Source organism: Pseudorca crassidens, chromosome 13 (genome assembly GCF_039906515.1).
Source record: "Pseudorca crassidens isolate mPseCra1 chromosome 13, mPseCra1.hap1, whole genome shotgun sequence".
NCBI classification, from domain to species: domain Eukaryota; kingdom Metazoa; phylum Chordata; class Mammalia; order Artiodactyla; family Delphinidae; genus Pseudorca; species Pseudorca crassidens.
The window spans coordinates 25257576-25282695 of NC_090308.1; the positions used below are offsets into that span (position 1 = coordinate 25257576).

At 42.4% G+C, this 25120-nt stretch overlaps 1 protein-coding gene across 1 annotated transcript in view; it reads right to left on the reverse strand.

Moving 5' to 3' along the window:
- The window catches only part of ARFGEF3 (ARFGEF family member 3), a 197664-nt gene that overhangs the window by 74403 nt on the left and 98141 nt on the right, over positions 1–25120 (reverse strand). The window contains exons 10-12 of the mRNA XM_067701951.1: positions 23797–24130; positions 6306–6418; positions 4642–5552 (exon numbers count right to left, since the gene is read on the reverse strand). Of these exons, the coding sequence (XP_067558052.1) occupies positions 4642–5552; positions 6306–6418; positions 23797–24130 (1358 nt within the window). The remainder of the gene's footprint in view (positions 1–4641; positions 5553–6305; positions 6419–23796; positions 24131–25120) is intronic.

The window sequence follows — 25120 nt, forward strand, 5'->3', positions numbered from 1 at the left end:
TAGTCACAGTCAGTCTCAAGATCCTCACCAAACACCACGAGTCTAAGGAGCAGCAATCCCAAAGCCACGTGCCCGTGCCCCTCTGTCAATGGCTGGGGGAGGCTGGCTCTTGCTTTCTGGTCCCCAAGGAGCACCTTCCACAGATGCCACTTTGTTCTATGCAGGACCAGACGCATTGCAGCAGTCATCACAGCTCACATCCAGTACCATCTTTATAAAACCCATGTTTGTCGGAAGGTTTTCAAACTTCCCCACCAGAAGAAACTTGAATTGCTTTCGAAGAAAAAGCTCCCCTGAATCGTGTGGAATTCAGGAGGCTCATTTCAACTGTAAGTTAGCTGTTGGGGGACAGAAGCCCCTGAGAAATACCAAGTGAGGTTGACCTTAGCCAGGAGGGCAGACTCTGCTAACAAATCAGGGACAAATGCTCGATGGAAGTTTTGGGGAAAATAAGGTTTGAAGCATTTGACACAGAAGTTAATAATGAGTAAAATATCTGGGTTATGACTCCGGGAGACTCCCTTCTCCCCTTCTCCTATTTTGGCTTTCATAACTTTCTCTTGGGTGAACAAAGGAAATCTGCCGTCCCCTTGTCTCACAGGTACAGATGTTTCTCTTTCACTCATCTTTCATCTTGGAGGTGACATGTGCAAGGGAGGGAGAGCTCTGCCTAAGGCCAGACGTGGACCCAGCATCCAGTCGCTTCGGCTGACCCACAGCGACATTCAGTGTGAGCCACTAAACCGCTAAACCATAGTGATAACTGAAGAGAATCAGCTTATTGGCAGCAGGACCACAGAGTGACGGGTCTGTAATTCAGATACAGAGACCAACTCCTAACTGGTAAAAGCTGTGGAGGTCACCAGAATCAAAAAGACAAATGCCTAACAATTTGGTTAGAGACAATCACCATAAACTGCATTTGGAAACAACCGAAAGATTCTGAAGTCTCTTTTCAATGTATTGATTTCTACATGTGAAAACTAGTGTCACAGCATGTTGGGTTTGATGGGACATTTTATAGACCTCTTAAAGTTGAGCAGTTTGCAACATTCATGGGGCCGCATTCTGGTCACATAAAACATTCACGAAAGTGCTGTTGTGCACGTGCTACAAATAAGTATTGATTTGAAAGACACAAAAACACAAAGGTGAGGCTTTGCTTCAAATTTTGTAAAAAGGCTTTGCTAGGATTATGTTTCCTAATTCTCATAGGAAATGAGGCAGGCCCTTTGGAAGTCATTCTTTACCACTTTGACAACTCATTTAATCTGGAATTACTAGGAGATGTTGTTTGTAAACATGAATTTATCTGAGAGCTGAATCTTACATACTTAAACGTTGAAGCTTCTGCAGCCGAGTTATTTTGTATGGATAATTTTAACTTTAAATAGAAGGGCCTAAATATAATTTTACCATTTCTTGATGACTCAAGGCCATCATTACTGCAACCAGGGGCAGTGCTGTGATCTGATACACAGCTGTTTTGGGGGATCACTGATGGGTGCCAGGCTCTCTGCCTTGGCACCAGGGACATCAAGCTGGTCAGAGCAGGCGGCCAAGCTCCTCCCCGCAAGAATGCTTCCAGCTGGGAAGAGGCACAGGATCAGAGGCCCTACCAAACTCCTTCCAACTCAGGCTTTACCCCTGATTCTCTCAGCACATGAATATTCATAGCTTTAGGAACCAAAAAGTAAGTTCATCAATCTACAGTCAATAAATATGTATTGAGGATAAATCATGCATATCTTGCACCCTTAGGACATAGCACAGTGAAGTTTCTCTATAAATGTTGACTGAAGAAGCATTTGTGTGTGCACGTGTGTGTGAGAGAGAGAAAGAGAGAAACAAAAAAGACATACACAAAACACATACACTGGGAATGTTCAATAAAACAATGTAAAATCTAGTGATGGTGGCATAAAAGATATTAGGGAGAAATATAATTTTTTTTTTTTTTTTTTTTTTATGGTACGCGTGCCTCTCACTGTTGTGGCCCCTCCCGTTGCGGAGCACAGGCTCCGGACGCGCAGGCCCAGCGGCCATGGCTCACGGGCCCAGCCGCTCCGCGGCATGTGGGATCTTCCTGGACCAGGGCACGAACCCGTGTCCCCTGCATCGGCAGGCGGACTCTCAACCACTGCGCCACCAGGGAAGCCCTAATTTTTAAGAAGAGTATTTATATATTTTTCTAGTTTTTCAATGAAACATGATTTTTTGGTGTGTGTGTATATTCCTTCACACAAATCAAATAACCAAACTCTATTTTTATATCTAATTCCAAAAAGAAAAATATTGAGAAAAAATGTCGGGTAGCCTTAAAAATTGGTATTTTCATGCCTTAAAAAGAATCACAGTGCAGTCAGAAAAGTTGAGAAATTATATGCATCTCTCCTAACCACTAGGTAGGTCAGAGTTACTGAGCAGCCCAGGATCAGAAGCGCCGTGTCTCTGCTGGCGCCTGCTGCTACAGTATCGGATCATTCTCATATTAAAACATGTTCTTCCTTAAATATCCCTGGATCAAAGTGTTTTTCTTGTCCTTTTGACAAAGGACAATCTGAGCAGCTTCTTAAAGATACCTAAGCTCCCTTTTAACAACACAGCAGTCCCTTCTACCAAGTTCCAGGAACTGGGCTAGAATTTTTTTTATATTTGTGTGTGATGTTGTTTGTTAGAAGATCAAAAATGGGGTAGACAAATGTAGGAAGTATCACAACAAACACATGTTCAAGGCTCAGTGGTGGAAGAGCAAGCGGTGATCTTGGCTTTTGACGGTTCCATGTTGGTCCTCAGGGTCAGTCCTTTCTAGTCCTGAGCACAGGCCCAGGGAGGTCCATGCACCTCAATATCCTGTGGTCAAGAGACCCCTGAATTTCAGGGGAAGGCACAGTTGATCACCCTGGGGTCAGGCAATCAATTATTCCTGCCATACATTTTTTGCACCCATTAATTGCTTTCTTTCTGTAGCACTGTGAGATAATAGAAAATTTATACATTGGTCTCTGCCCCCAGTTCCTGGCACAGAGCTCCTAAGACCCTTGTGGTTTCCTAAGTGATAAGAACACTGGGAGCATCTCTCGTCCTCATATGTGTCTTCGATCTCATCCATGACCCAGGGCTCCTAAAACTCTTGTAAATTCCTAAGCAATAAAGAACACGAAGAGCATCTTTTGTTTTAATGAGGCGACTCTGGGTGGGCTCCTGGATGACTCCTCAATGGGAGTAAAGAATTTTGGGCTCCACCCCCATCACCCCATCGTCAAGAAAGGGGAGAGGGGCTGAAAATGGAGCTAATAATTGATCATGCCTGCATGAGGAAGCCTCCATAAAATCCCAATAGTAGGGGGTTCGGGAAGATTCCAGGTTGCTGGACACATCCACACCGGAAGGGTGACACACCCCAACTCCACGGGGACAGAAGATCCTGTGCTCAGGACCCTCCCAGACCTCACCCTACGTAGCTCTTCACCTGGCCGTTCATCTGTATCCTTTATCATATCCTTTTGTAAACTGGTAAACAAAAGTGAGTGTTTCCCTGAGTTCTGTGAGCTATTCTAGCAAATTAAGCAAGCCTAAGGAGGGGGTCATGGGAACCTCCGGTTTACAGCCAGTCCATCAGAAGCACAGGTAACTCGTGTTACCTGGGCTTGCAGCTGGTGTCTGTAGCGGGGGTAGCAGGTAGGTAGCGTCAGAACTGAGTTAAACTGTAGGACACCCAGCTGGTGTCAGAGGCTTGCTGCTTGTGTTGGGGGAAAACTTCCACACATTTGATGACCAGAAGCATCCGAAGTACAGTGTTCTGTGTGACCCATAAAAAAGGGAAGACACACAATAGGAAAGAACTGGGGTTTTCCCTACATAGAAAGGAAAAGGCTGGGTTCTCCCTTTATGAGTACCTTTCAAGAAAACGATCTTTAAATTAATTATTCCCTGTGTGAAACGCTGCTACCCTGTATTCTTTATCTCCTTCCTCCACCAAAATCCTAGGTGACGATCTTCTGCCCTTCAATAAAACTAGTATAACTCTCTGGTATACTTTGGCCAAGATGCCCACAGCACTCCTGTTTAAATTACGGTCTGGGTCACAATGTTGACATTTGACAGACAGGAAGGATCTGAGATTGGAGAATGTGATGTTGCCATAGTATACTGGAGTATCACACACACACACCGTTTGAAGTTCAGGGGAATTCAGAATATATTGGGAGGACAGCCTGCATCTGCTCCAAGACCTCATTTGAAATAATTTACACGTCAATAAACCAAAAGTGCAGTGCTCTATGATTCTTAGACATCAAGGCGTAGAAGCATAGGAAGAATTCAGTGTTTTGAGAGTGACAGATTGTCATTTTGTTTCAGTCAGTATTAGCTTTCTAGAATGCAGTTACCTCTTACCCTTCACTCCACACCATACAAATTTATCAACCTCACAGTGTATTCCAGCCATCGACGGCTGTGCACTTCAAGCAAACCACCACCAGTAAGTTAACATTCCTTTGCTCTCTCTAAATATAAGAAACCCAAGGATTCATTAAGATGCTCTGAGCACTTCAAACTTCACGCATGCTGGTAACTGCCCCTTAAGCAAAATGTTCTGAATGGTCTTGTTGACTATGTAGCAAAAAATGATTCACAAACCTGAGCAGAAGGTAGAGGCGAAGTTCTGGAGGGCCGAGTCCACCTCTTCCACGCTGGGCAGGGCCAGGAGGCGCGGCAGGAGGCTCTCCAGGGACTGCACGAACAGCCGGGCGCTGTGCTGATCGGCTTCCTGGTTCTTCAGTAGTTTGAGAGACAGAGCCGCAGTCCGCAGGGACCTGTGGCCCAGGCAGTCCCGAGGGGTCTGCTCCCCATCAACTAGAGAACAGTTGTCGGACCCGATGTCCGACACGTCAGACCTCCCCGAGTCCTTTTCTGCTGCCATCGAGTACTGATCACAGGAATCAAATTCCGTCCTAGAGAGGTCTTGGTCGTCTACGCTGAAATTGCTCTCACTGTATCTGGATCCGTAGGACCTCATCCTGCAGTCAACGGACAGGAAGTTAGTTATATCGGGGTAGGCAACCATGTGGCTCCTTTGAACCACATCTGGCTGGTCCACGGCTTCCGGTTCTGACACTTTACTCAGAGGCTCCTTGCCCTCCTGGACGGCTGGCGACTTGAGGCCATTCTTGTGGTTTTCGGAGTGGTCCTCGGGTGTGGTCTGACCCAACTCTCCCTCCAAAGTGGTTTGACCCGTGTCCGTGGTGACGCTGATGCTGATGTCAGGGCTCCGCTCGTTCCCCGACTCCCAGGGCGTGTGTTCCGAGGACAGGACTCGCCGCTGCCAGCGGAAGTCAGCCTCATTGATCTCCATGGAGTCTCGGCTCGACTCGGCCCCGTCCTTCAGCTCCTCCAGGCGCAGAAGCAGCAGCTGGACCTGACTTTCGCTCAAGCCCTTGCCCTGGCTGAGCTCTTCTAAGGCCCCAAGCAAGGTGCAGACGCAGGACACGGCAGCATAGCAGGCTTCGATGCCACCCTTGATGCACGCCTCAGTCATGCCATCCATGATGCTGAAAGCGTTCAAAGGAGAAGACGGCATCAATACGCGAAACATAGAAAAAGGCTCCAAAATGAATAAGAATTGTCTGACTGGTGAACAGTCTAATATTCAAAACAGATACTGTGATTTACATGAAATCTGGGCAGAAAAATAAAATGAACAATAAGTGAAACAAACATGGTCAGGCTGGAAAGTGGCCCACCTTGAATCACACTCTCAGTTGGCTGGTTTATTTGAGTACAAATAAAGACTGTGGATGGGAATTTATAATCTTCACAAGGACAGGCACAGAATCATCTCACTTTTGTATTATGTTCAGTTTTCCAAAGAGAAAACATTTATAATGGCTATAGGATAATACAGACCTTCCTCTATCAAAGAACTGTATTTCTGAAGAGATGCATGTGACTACAACTATTACAAATCAGATAATATTCCATTTCCTAGAGGGGCTATATGTAAAGGAATCATATAGCTACAGTATTGTAAATCAAAAAGGATTTCCCTAAAATAACCCCAATGAAGAATTTTTGGACATTTCATCTGGTACACTTTTTTCTTGAAGTCAATGAAAATATGGAAAGTTATATGATTCTAAAAAAATTGAGGTAAGACTTCTCCTATGGCCTGCAGGTACATTATTAGTCCCATTTCATATAATATAGATTCAAACAATTTCAGGGACTTGGAAACAACGCTAAGAATATTCAGAGAAGCAGTCTTCACCAATCAATACAGACCCCCAAATGAGAATGTATCTTACAGTTTGAGAAGATCCAGGTGAGACTTTCGTTTTGAAATTGATCTTTTTTTGGGTTCGGGTTCAGTGGAGCTGGGTCCTGCCAAATCACAGAGACGCTGCGGGCTCCCAAGTAGCTTTAAGAATAAGGAAAAAAGAATAACAGAGAAGTGAATATCATAAAAAAGCAAAAGAACCGTGAGATCACATAAGCATGTACATTCTCTATTGCACGATACAGTCTAAGGAGAAACACAACTATTTGGAATTCAAATCTTAATAAATCTGACCTAGGTGTTCTTGACTTAGAATGCACATTGGGTTCCTGGCTCCCCAGTTCAGGACTGGCTTAGATAAAGAGTATCCCGAGGGATTGTTTCAAAATTTTTTATAGCACAGAACCAAAAAGCACCTGCATCTATGTTTTTTAGTAAGCCTGGCCTGTAATTTAACGTCCTGATCCTCTCCCTGTCTTATTTTGCTATCAAATTGGCTAGCTTCAAAAACTGGGTTGAGAAACCAGTTCCCTTTCTATTCCCTGGAAAAGTTCATGTATTATTAGAACTAACCCATTCTTTGAATGTTGGTATAACTTGTTTCTAAAGCTGTACGGGGCCACTAATTTTTTTTCTTAATGGAAAGATTTTAACTACTGATTCAATTTCTTTAAAGATGATAGGACTACTTAGGTCCTCAATTTCTCCTTGAACCAATTTTTTAAAGGTTGTGTTATTTCCTAGGGATTTATCTATTATATCTAAGTTTTCAAATTTACTGGCCTAAAGGTGCCTTACTATCTTCCTTAATTTCTTTAATATTTGCAACATCTATGGTTATATGCTTTTATTTCCCCCATTCTTATTTCTATTTGTTTTTACCTATTCTAGAATTTTCAATTGCTTTTGCCAGGAGTTCTTCGATTTCCTTAGTCTTTTCAGAGTCCTGGTGTTTTTCACTTTATTAATTCACTATATTACATTTGCTTTTTATCACATCAGTACTTACTGTTTTTATGCTTACTTTTCCTCCTTTCTACTTTTTTTAATTTAATCTGCTCTTCTTTTCCAAACTACCTAAGTTGGAGAATTAGAACATTAACTTTAGGCTTTCTGTTTTTTGATGTAAGTCATTGAAACTATAAATATCCTTCTATGCACTGTTTTGGCTGTATCTCACAAGTCTTCATGTATAGAATTTTCATAATTTTTCAGTCCACACTAATTTTTATTTCCATATGGTAGGCGTCTGTACAGAAAACTTCAATTTGAGACTAAGCAAGATTGATTAATTAAGTATATTGAAGCAGACATCCTACTGCTATGTCCATTATTTTCAAAGGGACTTATACTTGCAAGAAAATGTATATCAAGTAGAAAAAGTTACATGTTTTTCTCTTTCCATATTTCTTTCTTCTGCCAGAAATTGGGAACTTCTGCTCTCTTGGAGGCACAAAGATGAAGCTTCCACTTTTTTCCTTTGACATCAAAAAAGCAGTGATAATGCCAGAGGTCAAGGCAGTCTCTCTCTTTCTCTCCCCCTCTCTCCCTCTGCCTGCCTGCAGGCTGGCAGCCAAGTGAAGTGGCTACGCCTCTGGGCCTCTAGCTGTCCCATCTCTTGTTAGAAGGACAAGTGCATTTCAGGGCCACAGGAGTGGGAAATCTCACTTTCTCTTGGGATCCCATTACATTCCCTAATCCAACTTTACCAGTAATAAATTAGGTGACATGTTTTAATCCTCACATTGATCCTGTGTTTATTTTTCAGGTGCTTCAGAACCTGTAGCGAAAGGAGACTGAGTGGTTAGGCTTCTGGAAGACTCTCAACAAATACTTAAAGAAAAGCAAGGCATGTTTAACCTCATCTTCTTCCGGTGGAAATGAGGAACGTGGTGTCAGGGGATAGGTGTCACAGGTCTGATAAAGACTAGGGCCTCCTTCTAAAGCCGAAACATGGGAGAGAGAAAAGGAAGCAAGGTGTTCTTTTTGATGATGGAATGTTTTTTGGGGGGAAAATAGAAGCAAAAAAGAAAATGTACTTTGAAAAGCAAAATGTCCGGTATGCCTTTGATTAATAGGCACAGAACACACATGGTGGAGTGACAAATTAGAGAGAGAACAGGGAAATAACACACGGGCGTTCAAACCCCAAAAGGGTAAACAAACATCCTGGGCGCCCAGCGGTTTTCTCTGTGTGCATAAGCCCTGCACATTTTGGTTTCTAGGTTACCAACCTTCCCCAGCTATTGGTATTGCCACAGTAAGTGGACGCAATGCTTCTGAGAACAACCTGGCCCACGTGAGTCTGCCATGCTCCGCGGGGCAGCACGGCCTGGATGTGATCCCCTGGTGTCAGTTCCAGCCTCGCCCTGCAAACTGACCTTGGGAAGCTAGCAAATCTATGAAAAGGGGAAACCACAACTAATTTCCTTTGCAGTACTAAAGAAGTTGTTATTGAAAGTACACTGAGGAGGACTTCCGGGAAGATGGCGGAAGAGTAAGACGCGGAGATCACGTTCCTCCCCACAGATACACCAGAAATACATCTACGCATGGAACAACTCCTACAGAGCATCTACTGAACGCTGGCAGAAGACCTCAGACCTCCCAAAAGGCAAGAAACCCCCCACGTACCTGGGTAGGGCAAAAGAAAAAACTAAACAGAGACAAAAGGATAGGGACGGGTCCTGCACCAGCGGGAGAGAGCTGTGAAGGAGGAAAAGTGTCCACACACTAGGAAGCCCCTTCGCGGGTGGAGGCTTCGGGAGGCGGAGTGGGGGAGCTTGGGAGCCGCGGAGGAGAGCACAGCAACAGGGGTGCGGAGGACAAAGCGGACAGATTCCAGCGCAGAGGATCGGGCCGACCGGAACTCGCCAGCCGAGAGGCTTGTCTGCTCGCCCGCCGGGGCGGGCGGGACTGGGAGCTGAGGCTCCGGCTTTTGTCGGAGCGCCGGGAGAGGACTGAGGTTGGCGGCGTGAACACAGCCTGCAGGGCGTTAGTGCACCGCGGCTGGCCGGGAGAGAGTCCGGGGAGAAGTCTGGAACTGCCGAAGAGGCAAGAGACTTTTACGTCCCTCTTTGTTTCCTGGTGCACGAGGAGAGGGGATTAAGAACGCTGCTTGAGAGAGCTCCAGGGACGGGCGCGAGTCGCGGCTAAAAGTGCGGAGCCCAGAGACAGACATGAGACGCTAGGGCCGCTGCTGCCGCCACCGGGAGGCCTGTGTGCGAACACAGGTCACTAGCCGCACGCCCTTCCGGGGAGCCTGTGCAGCCCGCCACTGCCAGGGTCCCGGGATCCAGGGACAACTCCCCCGGGAGAACGCACAGGCGCGCCTCAGGCTGCAACGTCTCGCAGGCCTCTGCCGCCGCAGGCCCGCCCCACACTCCGTGCCCCTCCCTACCCCCGGGCCTGAGTGAGCCAGAGCCTACGAATCAGCGGCTCCTTTAACCCCGTCCTGTCTGAGCAAAGAACAGACGCCCTCCTGCGACCTACACGCACAGGCGGGGCTAAATCCAAAGCTGAGCCCCTGGGAGCTGTGAGAACAAAGAAGAGAAAGGGAAATCTCTCCCAGCAGCCTCAGAAGCAGCGGATTAAAGCTCCACAATCAACTTGATATACCCTGCATCTGTGGAATACCTGAATAGACAACCAATCATCCCAAATTAAGGAGCCCTGTGGATGAAAGGCTCTTGGTGCTGCAGCCAGGAGTCAGTGCTGTGCCTCTGAGGTGGGAGAGCCAACTTCAGGACACTGATCCACAAGAGACCTCCCAGCCGCACATAATATCAAACAGCAAAAATTTCCGAGAGATCTCCATCTCAACGCCAGCACCCAGCTTCACTCAACGACCAGCAAGCTACAGTGCTGGACATCCTATGCCAAACAACTAGCAAGACAGGAACACAACCCCACCCATTAGCAGAGAGGCGGCCCAAAATCATAATAAGTCTACAGACACCCCAAAACACACCACCAGACGTGGACCTGCCCACCAGAAAGACAAGATCTAGCCTCATCCACCAGAACACAGGCACTAGTACCCTCCACCAGGAAGCCTACACAACCCACTGAACCAACCTTAGCCACTGGGGACAGACACCAAAAACAACGGGAACTACGAACCTTCAGCCTGCAAAAAAGGAGACCCCAAACACAGTAAGATAAGCAAAATGAAAAGACAGAAAAACACACCGCAGATGAAGGAGCAAGATAAAAACCCATCAGACCTAACAAATGAAGAGGAAATAGGCAGTCTACCTGAAAAAGAATTCAGAATAATGATAGTAAGGTTGATCCGAAATCTTGGAGATAGAATGGACAATAGAATGGACAAAATGCAAGAATCAGTTAACAAGGACCTAGAAGAACTAAAGATGAAACAAGCAATGATGAACAACACAATAAATGAAATTAAAAGTACTCTAGATGGGATCAATAGCAGAATAACTGAGGCAGAAGAACGGATAAGTGACCTGGAAGATAAAATAGTGGAAATAACTACTGCAGAGCAGAATAAAGAAAAAAGAATGAAAAGAACTGAGGACAGTCTCAGAGACCTCTGGGACAACATTAAACGCACCAACATTCGAATTATAGGGGTTCCAGAAGAAGAAGAGAAAAAGAAAGGGACTGAGAAAATATTTGAAGAGATTATAGTTGAAAACTTCCCTAATATGGGAAAGGAAATAGTTAATCAAGTCCAGTAAGCATAGAGAGTCCCATACAGGATAAATCCAAGGAGAAATACGCCAAGACACATATTAATCAAACTGTCAAAAATTAAATACAAAGAAAGCATATTAAAAGCAGCAAGGGAAAAACAACAAATAACACACAAGGGAATCCCCATAAGGTTAACAGCTGATCTTTCAGCAGAAACTCTGCAAGCCAGAAGGGAGTGGCAGGACATATTGAAAGTGTTGAAGGAGAAAAACCTGCAACCAAGATTACTCTACCCAGCAAGGATCTCATTCAGATTTGATGGAGAAATTAAAACCTTTAGAGACAAGCAAAAGCTGAGAGAGTTCAGCACCACCAAACCAGCTCTACAACAACTGCTAAAGGAACTTCTCTAGGCAAGAAACACAAAAGAAGGAAAAGACCTACAATAACAAACCCAAAACAATTAAGAAAATGGGAATGGGAACACACATATCGATAATTACCTTAAATGTAAATGGACTAAATGCTCCCACCAAAAGACACAGATTGGCTGAATGGATACAAAAACAAGACCCATATATTTGCTGTCTACAAGAGACCCACTTCAGACCTAGAGACACATACAGACTGAAAGTAAGGGGATGGAAAAAGGTATTTCATGCAAATGGAAACCAAAAGAAAGCTGGAGTAGCAATTCTCATATCAGACAAAATAGACTTTAAAACAAAGACTATTAGAAGAGACAAAGAAGGACACTACATAATGATCAAGGGATCGATCCAAGAGGAAGATATAACAATTGTAAATATTTATGCACCCAACATAGGTGCACCTCAATACATAAGGCAAATACTGACAACCATAAAAAGGGGAAATCGACAGTAACACATTCATAGTAGGGGACTTTAACACCCCACTTTCACCAATGGACAGATCATCCAAAATGAAAATAAATAAGGAAACACAAGCTTTAAATGATACATTAAACGAGATGGAGTTAATTGATATTTATAGGACATTCCATCCAAAAACAACAGAATACACATTTTTCTCAAGTGCTCATGGAACATTCTCCAGGATAGATCATATCTTGGGTCACAAATCAAGCCTTGGTAAATTTAAGAAAATTGAAATTGTATCAAGTATCTTTTCCGACCACAACGCTATGAGACTCGATATCAATCACAGGAGAAGATCTGTAAAAAATACAAACACATGGAGGCTAAACAATACACTACTTAATAACCAAGTGATCACTGAGGAAATCAAAGGGGAAATCAAAAAATACCTAGAAACAAATGACAATGGAGACACGACGACTCAAAATCTATGGGATGCAGCAAAAGCAGTTCTAAGAGGGAAGTTTATAGCAATACAATCTTACCTTAAGAAACAGGAAACATCTCGAATAAACAACCTAACCTTGCACCTAAAGCAATTAGAGAAAGAAGAACAAAAAAACCCCAAAGTTAGCAGGAGGAAAGAAATCATAAAAATCAGATCAGAAATAAATGAAAAAGAAATGAAGGAAACGATAGCAAAGATCAATAAAACTAAAAGCTGGTTCTTTGAAAGGATAAACAAAATTGATAAACCATTAGCCAGACTCATCAAGAAAAAAAGGGAGAAGACTCAAATCAATAGAATTAGAAATGAAAAAGGAGAAGTAACGACTGACACTGCAGAAATACAAAAGATCATGAGAGATTACTACAAGCAACTCTATGCCAATAAAATGGACAACCTGGAAGAAATGGACAAATTCTTAGAAAGGCACAACCTGCCAAGACTGAATCAGGAAGAAATAGAAAATATGAACAGACCAATCACAAGCAGTGAAATTGAAACTGTGATTAAAAATCTTCCAACAAGCAAAAGCCCAGGACCAGATGGCTTCACAGGCGAATTCTATCAAACATTTAGAGAAGAGCTATCACCTATCCTTCTCAGACTCTTCCAAAATATAGCAGAGGGAGGAACACTCCCCAACTCATTCTATGAGGCCACCATCACCCTGATACCAAAACCAGACAAGGATGTCACAAAGAAAGAAAACTACAGGCCAATATCACTGATGAACATAGATACAAAGATCCTCAACAAAATACTAGCAAACAGAATCCAACAGCACATTAAACGGATCATACACCATGATCAAGTGGGGTTTATTCCAGGAATGCAAGGATTCTTCAATATACGCAAATCAATCAACGTGATACACCATATTAACAAATTGAAGGAGAAAAACCATATGATCATCTCAATAGATGCAGAGAAAGCTTTTGACAAAATTCAACACCCATTTATGATAAAAACCCTGCAGAAAGTAGGCATAGAGGGAACTTTCCTCAACATAATAAAGGCCATATATGACAAACCCACAGCCAACATCGTCCTCAATGGTGAAAAACTGAAAGCATTTCCACTAAGATCAGGAACAAGACAAGGTTGCCCACTCTCACCACTCTTATTCAACATAGTTTTGGAAGTTTTAGCCACAGCAATCAGAGAAGAAAAGGAAATAAAAGGAATCCAAATCGGAAAAGAAGAAGTAAAGCTGTCACTGTTTGCAGATGACATGATACTATACATACAGAACCCTAAAGATGCTACCAGAAAACTACTAGAGCTAATCAATGAATTTGGTAAAGTAGCAGGATACAAAATTAATGCACAGAAATCTCTGGCATTCCTATACACTAAGGATGAAAAATCTGAAAGTGAAATCAAGAAAACACTCCCATTTACCATTGCAACAAAAAGAATAAAATACCTAGGAATAAACCTACCTAAGGAGACAAAAGACCTGTATGCAGAAAATTATAAGACACTGATGAAAGAAATTAAAAATGATACAAATAGATGGAGAGATATACCATGTTCTTGGACTGGAAGAATCAACATTGTGAAAATGACTCTACTACCCAAAGCAATCTACAGATTCAATGCAATCCCTATGAAACTACCACTGGCATTTTTCACAGAACTAGAACAAAAAATCTCACAATTTGTATGGAAACACAAAAGACCCCGAATAGCCAAAGCAATCTTGAGAACGAAAAATGGAGCTGGAGGAATCAGGGTTCCTGACTTCAGACTATACTACAAAGCTACAGTAATCAAGACAGCATGGTACTGGCACAAAAACAGAAATATAGATCAATGGAACAGGATAGAAAGCCCAGAGATAAACCCACGCACATATGGTCACCTTATCTTTGACAAAGGAGGCAGAAATGTACAGTGGAGAAAGGACAGCCTATTCAATAAGTGGTGCTGGGAAAACTGGACAGCTACATGTAAAAGTATGAGATTAGATCACTCCCTAACACCATACACAAAAATAAGCTCAAAATGGATTAAAGACCTAAATGTAAGGCCAGAAACTATCAAACTCTTACAGGAAAACATAGGCAGAACACTCTATGACATAAATCACAGCAAGATCCTTTTTGACCCACCTCCTAGAGAAATGGAAATAAAAACAAAAGTAAACAAATGGGACCTAATGAAACTTAAAAGCTTTTGTGCAGCAAAGGAAACCATAAAGAAGACCAAAAGACAACCCTCAGAATGGGAGAAAATATTTGCAAATGAAGCAACTGACAAAGGATTAATCTCCAAAATTTATAAGCAGCTCATGCAGCTTAATAACAAAAGAACAAACAACCCAATCCAAAAATGGGCAGAAGACCTAAATAGGCATTTCTCCAAAGAAGATATACAGAGTGCCAACAAACACATGAAAGAATGCTCAACATCACTAATCATTAGAGAAATGCAAATCAAAACTACAATGAGATATCATCTCACACCAGTCAGAATGGCCATCATCAAAAAATCTAGAAACAATAAATGCTGGAGAGGGTGTGGAGAAAAGGGAACCCTCTTACACTGTTGGTGGGAATGTAAATTGATACAGCCACTGTGGAGAACAGTATGGAGGTTCCTTAAAAAGCTACAAATAGAACTACCATATGACCCAGCAATCCCACTACTGGGCATATACCCTGAGAAAACCATAATTCAAAAAGAGTCGTGTACCAAAATGTTCATTGCAGCTCTATTTACAATAGCCCAGAGATGGAAACAACCTAAGTGTCCATCATCGGATGAACGGATAAAGAAGATGTGGCACATATATACAATGGAATATTACTCAGCCATAAAAAGAGACGAAATTGAGCTATTTGTAATGAGGTGGATAGACCTAGAGTCTGTCATACAGAGTGAAGTAAGTCAGAAAGAGAGAGACAAATACCATATGCTAACACATATATATGGAATTTAAGAAAAAAAAAATGTCATGAAAAACCTAGGGGTGAAACAGGAATAAAGACACAGACTTACTAGAGAATGGACTTGAGGCTATGGGGAGGGGGAAGGGTAAACGGTGACAAAGCAATAAAGAGGCATGGACATGTATACACTACCAAACGTAAGGTAGATAGCTAGTGGGAAGCAGCGGCATAGCACAGGGAGATCAGCTCGGTGCTGTGTGACCGCCTGGAGGGGTGGGATAGGGAGGGTGGGAGGGAGGGTGATGCAAGCGGGAAGAGATATGGGAACATATGTATATATATAACTGATTCATTTTGTTGTGAAGCTGAAACTAACATACCATTGTAAAGCAATTATGCTCCAATAAAGATGTTTAAAAAAAAAAAAATGAAAGTACACTGAGAACTACACACCTTGTAGGCAAAGTATTTACTTAGCATTCAGCTATCTAGTGGCTCTGCCGTGGGCAATAATCACTCCAGTGCCTGTCAACTCTGAGGGGGAAAGAAGGGATGCTGCTGCTTCAAAACACCCTGTTGGCAGATATTCTGTCTTCGGGTTTCTCCGTCATTCAGTTAAAATGTACACTTATTCTCATTCAAGCACTGTAGTATTACGTACCAGGGGAACATACAAAACCAATGTATACAAAACTATAAGCACTGTAGTGTTAGGTACCAGGGGAACGCACAAAAACAATGTATACAAAACTATATTTAGAGAGACAAGAAGCTTATTCCACATTATACTGGGAAGCAGTCAGTGTGATGAGACATATAATCAATTGCTAAATGGTGGGATGGGATTTACAGAAGAGCGAAATCAATGGCCTGAGGAAGCAGAGCCATAAAGAAAGAGGATTTTAACAGAGAGGCCGCTGTAATTAGAACATCTGGGTTTATGTTTTAGTCATACTGCTCACAAGGACTCTGGGCAAGTAAACCTCTCCTCATGTAGCCTCAGTTTCCCCATCTGGAAAATGGGCATAATATTATATCCCTAAAGGAGTCTGTAAATAAGCTACTATGAAGTGCCAGCAGTGTCTGCCTAGCTTACTGTGATCAACCACTTAACCGGGTGAAGTGGAAGTGTGGCCAATGGGCACAGAACAGGGGGAGCTAGAACAGAAGCAGGAAAGTAGAAACGGAACAAAGCAGGGTCAGTTAGATGGAATGAGGGTCCATCCTGGGAAATGACGGGACATGAGAATGATGCGGGATCTGGAAACTGGGCAGAGTATTTCAAGCTTGATGGAAGAGGCAAGAGGCACCATTAAAGAGTGGAAATTAACAGTGGTGATTTACAAACGTAAGTCCAGGAAAATAGAAGGAAGAAAAGAAGACAGGCAGGAGTCAAGGAAACCAGGTGGAAGGGTGCACTGCCTCAGGCAGGAGGTGATGAGAACCAGCTGTTTTCAGCCTCTGTATGTTTTTCTCTTCCTCAGGGCAGCAATAAGTTTACCAGATGTTTATCACTTTAAAGACTCACCAAGTACTTATACAAACTTTACTGCATGTTGAACTGGCAATCTTTGGAATACTGCCACTATGTACAGATAATAAAATGGTTAAGTTCAGAGTTAAATGATTCAGCTACTATAACCTAGCTGGTAAGTGGCAGAGAGAGGATTCATACCTTGACTCAGACCCAGGTTCATTAAAGGGGTAGCTGAACCAGTGGTAGGAAAGGAGTCGCTAGAATCATCTGCATTGTAATATGAAAATCAAGTCCAGTGAAAATGTGTGTAGAGAAGACCATAGGCTTAGGGTCAGATGGAGATCTGCACTCTTTCTCTTTCTTTTGACCCTGGGCAAATCATTTGACCCCTTGAAGTCTTAGTTTCTTTGTGGAAGGGAAAACTTTCTTTTTGGGGTAATGTACAAGCTGAGTATAAAATCATTTTGAAATCCAATTCTGGCAAAAGTGAATAAACATATACATCTGTGGGGGCCTCTGGAGTCTGGAGAAAAAGCTACAAAGATAAAGTACACCAGCAATGGTATACTGATGCCCTATAATCAAAGTCTACATTTTTGTCAACACTTAAAAAATTTATAAGAATCTATACACTGATTAGTAAGATGGCAGAGCAGAAGGACATGCTCTCACTCCCTGTTGTAACAACACTGGAATCACAACTAACTGGTGAACAATCATTGACAGGAAGACACTGGAACACACCAAAAATGATACCCCACATCCAAAGACAAAGGAGAAACCACAGTGAGACAGTAGGAGGCACACATGCAATCACAATAAAATCAAATCCCATTAACTGCTGGGTGAGTGACTCACAAACTGGAGAACAATTATACCACAGAACTCCACCCACTGGAGTGAAGATTCTGAGCCCCAGGTAAGACTACCGAAGGCTGGGGGTCTGGCAATGGGAGGAGGAATTCCTAGAGAATCAGACTTTGGAGGCTAGCAGGATTTGACTGCAGGACTTCGACAGGACTGGGGGAAACAGAGACTCCACTCTTGGAGGGCACACACAAAGTAGTGTGCGCATCAGGACCCAGGGGAAGGAGTAGTGACCCCACAGGAGACTGAACCAGACCTACCTGCTAGTGTTGGAGGGTCTCCTGCAGAGGCGGGGGGTGGTTCTGTCCCACCGTGAGGACAAGGACACTGGCAGGAGAAGTTCTGGGAAGTACTCCTTGGTGTGAGCCCTCCCAGAGTCCGCCATTAGCCCCACCAAAGAGCCCAGGTAGGCTCCAGTGCTGGGTCGCCTCAGGCCAAACAACCAACAGGGACGGAACCCAGGTCCACCCATCAGCAGTCAATCGGATTAAAGTTTTACTGAGTTCTGCCCACCAGAGCAACAGTCAGCTCTACCCATCACCAGTCCCTCCCATCAGGAAACTTGCACAAGCCTCTTAGATAGCCTCATCCACCAGAAAGCAGACAGTAAAAGCAAGAGCAACTACAATCCTGCAGCCTGTGGAACAAAAACCACATTCATAGAAAGACAGACAAGATGAAAAGGCACAGGGCTATGTACCAGATGAAGGAAAAAGATAAAACCCCAGAAAAACAACTAAATGAAGTGGAGATAGGCAACCTTCCAGAAAAAGAATTCAGAATAATGATAGTGAAGATGATCCAGGACCTTGGAAAAAGAATGGAGGCAAAGATTGAGAAGATGTAAACATGCTTAACAAAGACCTAAAAGAATTAAAGAACAAAAAAATACAGATGAACAATAAAATAACTGAAATGAAAAATACACTAGAAGGAATCAATAGCAGAATAATCAATTGCAGAACAAACAAACAGAGATGAACAATACAATAACTGAAATGAAAAATACACTAGAAGGAATCAATAGTAGAATAACTGAGGCAGAACGGATAAGTGACCTGGAAGACAGAATGGTGAAATTCACTGCTGTGGAACACATTAAAGAGAAGAGAATGAAAAGAAATGAAGACAGCCTAAGAGACCTCTGGGGCAACATTAAACACAACAACATTCCCATTACCGGGGTCCCAGAAGGAGAAGAGAGAGAAAGGACCAGAGAAAATATTTGAAGAGATTATAGTCGAAAACTTCCCTAACATGGGAAAGGAAATAGCCACCCAAGTCCAGGAAGCGCAGTGAGTCCCATACAGGATAAACCCAAGAAAAAACACGCCGAGACACATAGTAATCAAATTGGCAAAAATTAAAGACAAAGAAAAATTATTGAAAGCAGCAAGGGAAAAACGACAAATAACATACAAGAGAATTCCCATAAGGTTAACAGGTGATTTCTCAGCAGAAACTCTGCAAGCCAGAAGGGGGTGGCATGATATACTTAAAGTGATGAACGGGAAGAACCTACAACCAAGATTACTCTACCCAGCAAGGATCTTATTCAGATTCAATGGAGAAATCCAAAGCTTTACAGACAAGCAAAAGCTCAGAGAATTCAGCACCACCAAACCAGCTCTACAACAACTGCTAAAGGAACTTCTCTAAGTGGGAAACACAAGAGAAGAAAAGGATCTACAAAAACAAACCCAAAACAATTAAGAAAATGGTAATAGGAACATACATATGGATAATTACTGTAAACGTGAATGGATTAAATGCTCCAACCAAAAGACTCAGGCTTGCTGAATGTATACAAAAACAAAACCCATATATATGCTGTCTACAAGAGACCCACTTCAGACCTAGGGACACATACAGACTGAAAGTGAGGGGATGGAAAAAGAGATTCCATGCAAATGGAAATCAAAAGAAAGCTTGAGTAGCAATACTCATTCAGATAAAAGAGACTTTAAAGAACGTTAGGGCTTCCCTGGTGGCGCAGTGGTTGAGAGTCCACCTGCCGATGCAGGGGACGCGGGTTCGTGCCCCGGTCTGCAAGGATCCCACATGCCGCGGAGCGGCTGGGCCCGTGAGCCATGGCCACTGAGCCTGCACGTCTGGAGCCTGTGCTCCGCAATGGGAGAGGCCACAGCAGTGAGAGGCCCGTGTACCGCAAGAAACAAAAACAAAAACAAAAAAAAAATAAAGAATGTTACAAAAGACAAGGAAAGACACCACATAATGATCAAGGTATCAATCCAAGAAGAAGATATAACAATTATAAATATATATGCACCCAACATAGGAGCACCTCAATACATAAGGCAACTGCTAACAGCTATAAAAGAGGAAATCAACAGTAACACAATAATAGTGGGGGACTATAACACCTCACTTACACTAATGGACAGATCTTCCAGACAGAAAATTAATAAGGAAACAGAAGCTTTAAATGACACAACAGACCAGATAGATTTAATTGATATTTATAAGACATTCCATCCAAAAACAGCAGATTAAACTTTCTTCTCAAGTGTGCACGGAACATTCTCCAGGATGGATCACATCTTGGGTCAAAAATCAAGCCTCAGTAAATTTAAGAAAATTAAAATCATATCAGGCATCTTTTCTGACCACAACACTATGCTTTTTTCCACAGGGAAAAAAACGTAAAAAACACAAACACACGGAGGCTAAACAATACATTACTAAATAACCAAGAGATCACTGAAGAAATCAAAGAGGAAATCAAAAAATATCTAGAGACAATTGATAATGAAAACACGAAGATCCAAAACCTATGGGATGCGGCATAAAGCAGTTCTAAAAGGGAAGTTTATAGCTATATAAGCCTATCTCAAGAAAAAAGAAAAATCTCAAATAAACAATCTAATGTACACCTAAAGGAAATAGAGAAAGAACAACTAACAAATCCAAAGTTAGGAGAATCAAAGAAATCATAAAGATCAGAGCAGAAATAAATGAAATAGAAACAAAGAAAACAATTGCAAAGATCAATAAAACTAAAAGCTGGTTCTTTGAGAAGATAAACAAAATTGATAAACCATTAGCCAGACTCATCAAGAAAAAGAGGGAGAGGACTCAAATCAATAAAATGAGAAATGAAAAAGGAGAAGTTACAACAGACACCGCAGAAATACAAAGCATCCTAAGAGACTACTACAAGCAACTCTATGCCAATAAAATGGAAAACCTGGAAGTAACTGACAAATTCTTAGAAAGGTATAACCTTCCAAGACTGAACCAGGAAGAAATAGAAAATATGAACAGACCAATCACAAGTATGAAATTGAAACTGTGATTAAAAATCTTCCAGCAAACAAAAGCCCAGGACCAGATGGCTTCACAGGTGAATTCTATCAAACATTTAGAGAACAGCTAACACCCATCCTTCTCAAACTCTTCCAAAGAATTTCGGAGGAAGGAACACCCCAAACTCATTCTATGAGGCCACCATCACCCTGATCCTAAAACCAGACAAGGTACTACAAAATTACAGACAAATATCACTGATGAATATAGAGGCAAAACTCCTCAACATAATACTAGCAAACAGAATCCAACAACACATTAAGAGGATCATACACCTTGATCAGCGGGATTTATCCCAGGGATGCAAGGATTCTTCAATACATGCAAATCAATCAATGTGATACATCATATTAACAAACTGAAGAAGAAAAACCATATGATCATCTCAATACATGCAGAAAAAGCTTTTGACAAAATTCAACACTCATTTATGATAAAAACTCTCCAGAAAGTGGGCATAGAGGGAACCTACCTCAACATAATGAAGGCCATATACGAGAAACGCACAGCAAACATCATTCTCAATGGTAAAAAAATGAAAGTATTTCCTGTAAGATCAGGAACAAAACACGGATGTCCACTCTCACCACTATTATTCAACATAGTTTTGGAAGTCCTAGCCATGGCAATCAGAGAAGAAAAAGAAATAAAAGGAACACAAATTGGAAAAGCAGAAGTAAAACTGTCACTGTTTGCAGATGACATGATAGTATACATAGAGAATCCTAAGACGCCACTAGAAAACTACCAGAGCTAATCAATGAATTTGGTAAAGTTGTAGGATACAAAATTAATGCAGAGAAATCTCTTGCATTCCTATACACTAATGATGAAAAATCTAAAAGAGAAATTAAGGAAACACTCCCATTTACCACTGCAACAAAAAGAATAAAATACCTAGGAATAAACCTACCTAGGGAGACAAAAGACCTATATGCAGAAAACTATAAGACACTAATGGAAGAAATTAAAGATGATACAAACAGATGGAGAGATATACCATATTCTTGGATTGGAAGAATGAATATTGTGAAAATGACTATACTACCCAAAGCAATCTACAGATTCAGTGCAATCCCTATCAAATTACCAATGGCATTTTTTTTACAGAACCAGAACAAAAAAATCTTAAAATTTGTATGGAGACACAAAAGACCCGAAATAGCCAAAGCAGTCTTGCGGGAAAAAAGCAGAGCTCGAGGAATCAGGCTTCCTGACTACAGACTATACTACAAAGCTACAGTAATCAAGGCAATATGGTACTGGCACAACAACAGAAATATAGATGAATGGAACAGGATAGAAAGCTCAGAGATAAACCCACACACCTATGGTCAACTAATCTATGACAAAGGAGGCAAGGATATACAATGGAGAAAAGACAGTCTCTTCAATAAGTGGTGCTGGGAAAACTGGACAGCTACATGTACAAGACTGAAATTAGAACATTCCCTAACACCATACACAAAAATAAACTCAAAATGGATTCGAGACCTAAATGTAAGACCAGACACTATAAAACTCTTAGAGGGAAACATAGGAAGAACACTCTTTGACATAAATCACAGCAAGATCTTTTTTGAGCCACCTCCTAAAGTAATGGAAATAAAAGAAAAATAAACAAATGGGACCTAATGAAACTTAAAAGCTTTTGCCCAGCAAAGGAAACCATAAACAAGACGAAAAGACAACCCTCAGAATGGGAGAGAATATTTGCAAACGAATCAACGGACAAAGGATTAATCTCCAAAATATATAAACAGCTCATGCAGCTCAATATTAAAAAAACATACACCCCAATCCAAAAATGGGCAGAAGACCTAAATAGACATTTCTCCAAAGAAGACACACAGATGGCCAAGAAGCACATGAAAAACTGCTCAACATCACTAATTATTAGAGAAATGCAAATCAAAACTACAATGAGGTATTACCTCACACCAGTCAGAATGGGCATCATCAGAAAATCTACAAACAACAAATGCTGGAGAGGGTGTGGAGAAAAGGGAATCCTCTTGCACTGTTGGTGGGAATGTAAATTGATACAACCACTATGGAGAACAGTATGGAGGTTCCTTAAAAAACTAAAAATAGAGTTACCGTATGTCCCTGCAATCCCTCTACTGGGCATATACCCAGAGAAAACTGTAATTCAAAAAACATGCACCCCAATGTTCATGCAGCACTATTTACAATAGCCAGGTCATGGAAGCAACCTCAATGCCCATCAACAAACGAATGGATAAAGAAGATGTGGTCCACAGATACAATGGAATATTGCTCAGTCATAAAAAGGAACGAAATTGGGTCATTTGTAGAGACGTGGATGGAGCTAGCGACTGTCATAGAGTGAAGTAAGTCAGAAAGAGAAAAACAAATATTGTACATTAACGCATATATGTGGAACCTAGAAAAATGGTACAGGTGAACCCGTTTGCAGGGCAGAGACTGAGACACGGATGTAGAGAACAAACGTATGGACACCAAGGGGGGAAGCGGCGGCGGGTGCGGGTGGTGGTGTGATGAATTGGGCGATTGCGATTGTCACGTATACACTGATGTGTACAAAATGGATAACTAATAAGTACCTGCTGTATAAAAAAATAAATAAAATTCAAAAAAACCAAAAAACATATACATCTGCACAGACAGTATCTGAGGGAGCAAAATGAAAGTTCAGCCTGGGGTCCAGTCAGATGCATGTAGTTAAAATTATCAAATGGCTTTGCTTCAGTGAGCACTTATCAACACCCCCTTAGTCCAACTCCCAACACATGCACACACAGCCCCCAGTGCTAAAGATACTATTTGTTACTGGATACTGTACAGAAGCAATTAAGTTCCAGCAGGCGACTGACAAACATTTTCTAAGTACTTCCTTTGTGCAAGACACGGTGCTCAGCCCCTCTTGGCAGACCTGGTGGCATCCTTCACTGCCTCCCTACCTCTTTCATTATTTTGATGGCTTCCACCCGGTGCTGGGGTGGGGGATAAAGCAGCACGCGGTGATAGAGCGACTGCAGCACGGGCTTCATGGAGTCCACTGACCCCACCAGCCGGACCAGCTCAGCTGCGATGTAATAGATGGTCCGAGCCACGGGCCCACTGAGGGCTGGTGCAGTGGAGGAGCAGCCTGACCCCCGGCCGTGGTCAGAAACCCCTGGAGACGCAGAGTCCGATTCGATGCTGGTACTCGTGTTGCCGCTATGAGCAGAGGTGATAGTTTTGTCATGAATTGGATTGCCCAGGATCACGATGAGAGCAGGGCAAAGGTTTTTCCTGAGAAGAGAACGAGAAGAAAGGAAAGTTTCCCTACAAGCCGAATGATAAAATACGAATACTATCCTGAGGGTAAATGCCAGGTGCCTTAAAAATGACAAGTAAGGGCTTCCCTGGTGGCGCAGTGGTTGAGAGTCCACCTGCCGATGCAGGGGATACGGGTTTGTGCCCCGGTCCGGGAAGATCCCACGTGCCGCGGAGCGGCTGGGCCCGTGAGCCATGGCCACTGAGCCTGCGCGTCCGGAGCCTGTGCTCCGCAACGGGAGAGGCCACAACAGTGAGAGGCCCGTGTACCGCAAAAAAAAAAAAAAAAAGACAAGTAATAGTTGGGCTCTTTACTGCTCCTTCTTCTGGCTACCTTCTGCCCCAGCGTTCCCTGACTCCTCATCACTCCTGGGGATATCAACAGAATACTTTGCCTCATAATTCAAGCTGGGGTTAACTACATAAAATATCAAGAGAAGCATTAGAAATCATCTTATGTGAGGAAAATGGACTCAAAATGCTAACTTAGTTATGAAGTTTCATTTTACTATAAGTAACAAAGTTATTTATACTCCTCATTTGAGAAGTTGGTTTAAAATTCTGACACATATCATATACATAGCATTCGACTTTCTCCCTGTCAATAAGCGCAGGAACCCAGAGCAGCTAGCTGGCTGCCTGAGGGTCCTGTCACTTGTGTGAATCTCTGACTATGATTAAGAGACTAGTATTCAGGTTGAGATGGAGAAAGTACCAGGGTGAGGCTGAGAAGAAGGCCCAGTTTTGGCGAAGGTGAATCGCCTCGCCTGTGCAACTCTCTGGTGCCTTTATATGATTTAGAACGTAGGCTCTCATGATCCTATGATGGAAAACAAAATGCAAAAGGGCCTTGGGAGGCATAGTTTGTTACAATAATTATCGCTTTCTCTCCCCTTTCTCTCTGTAGCTTCGTCTGGTGCATATAAGCAAAGCTATCTCCTTACTTTCCCTCTAATATATTTACAC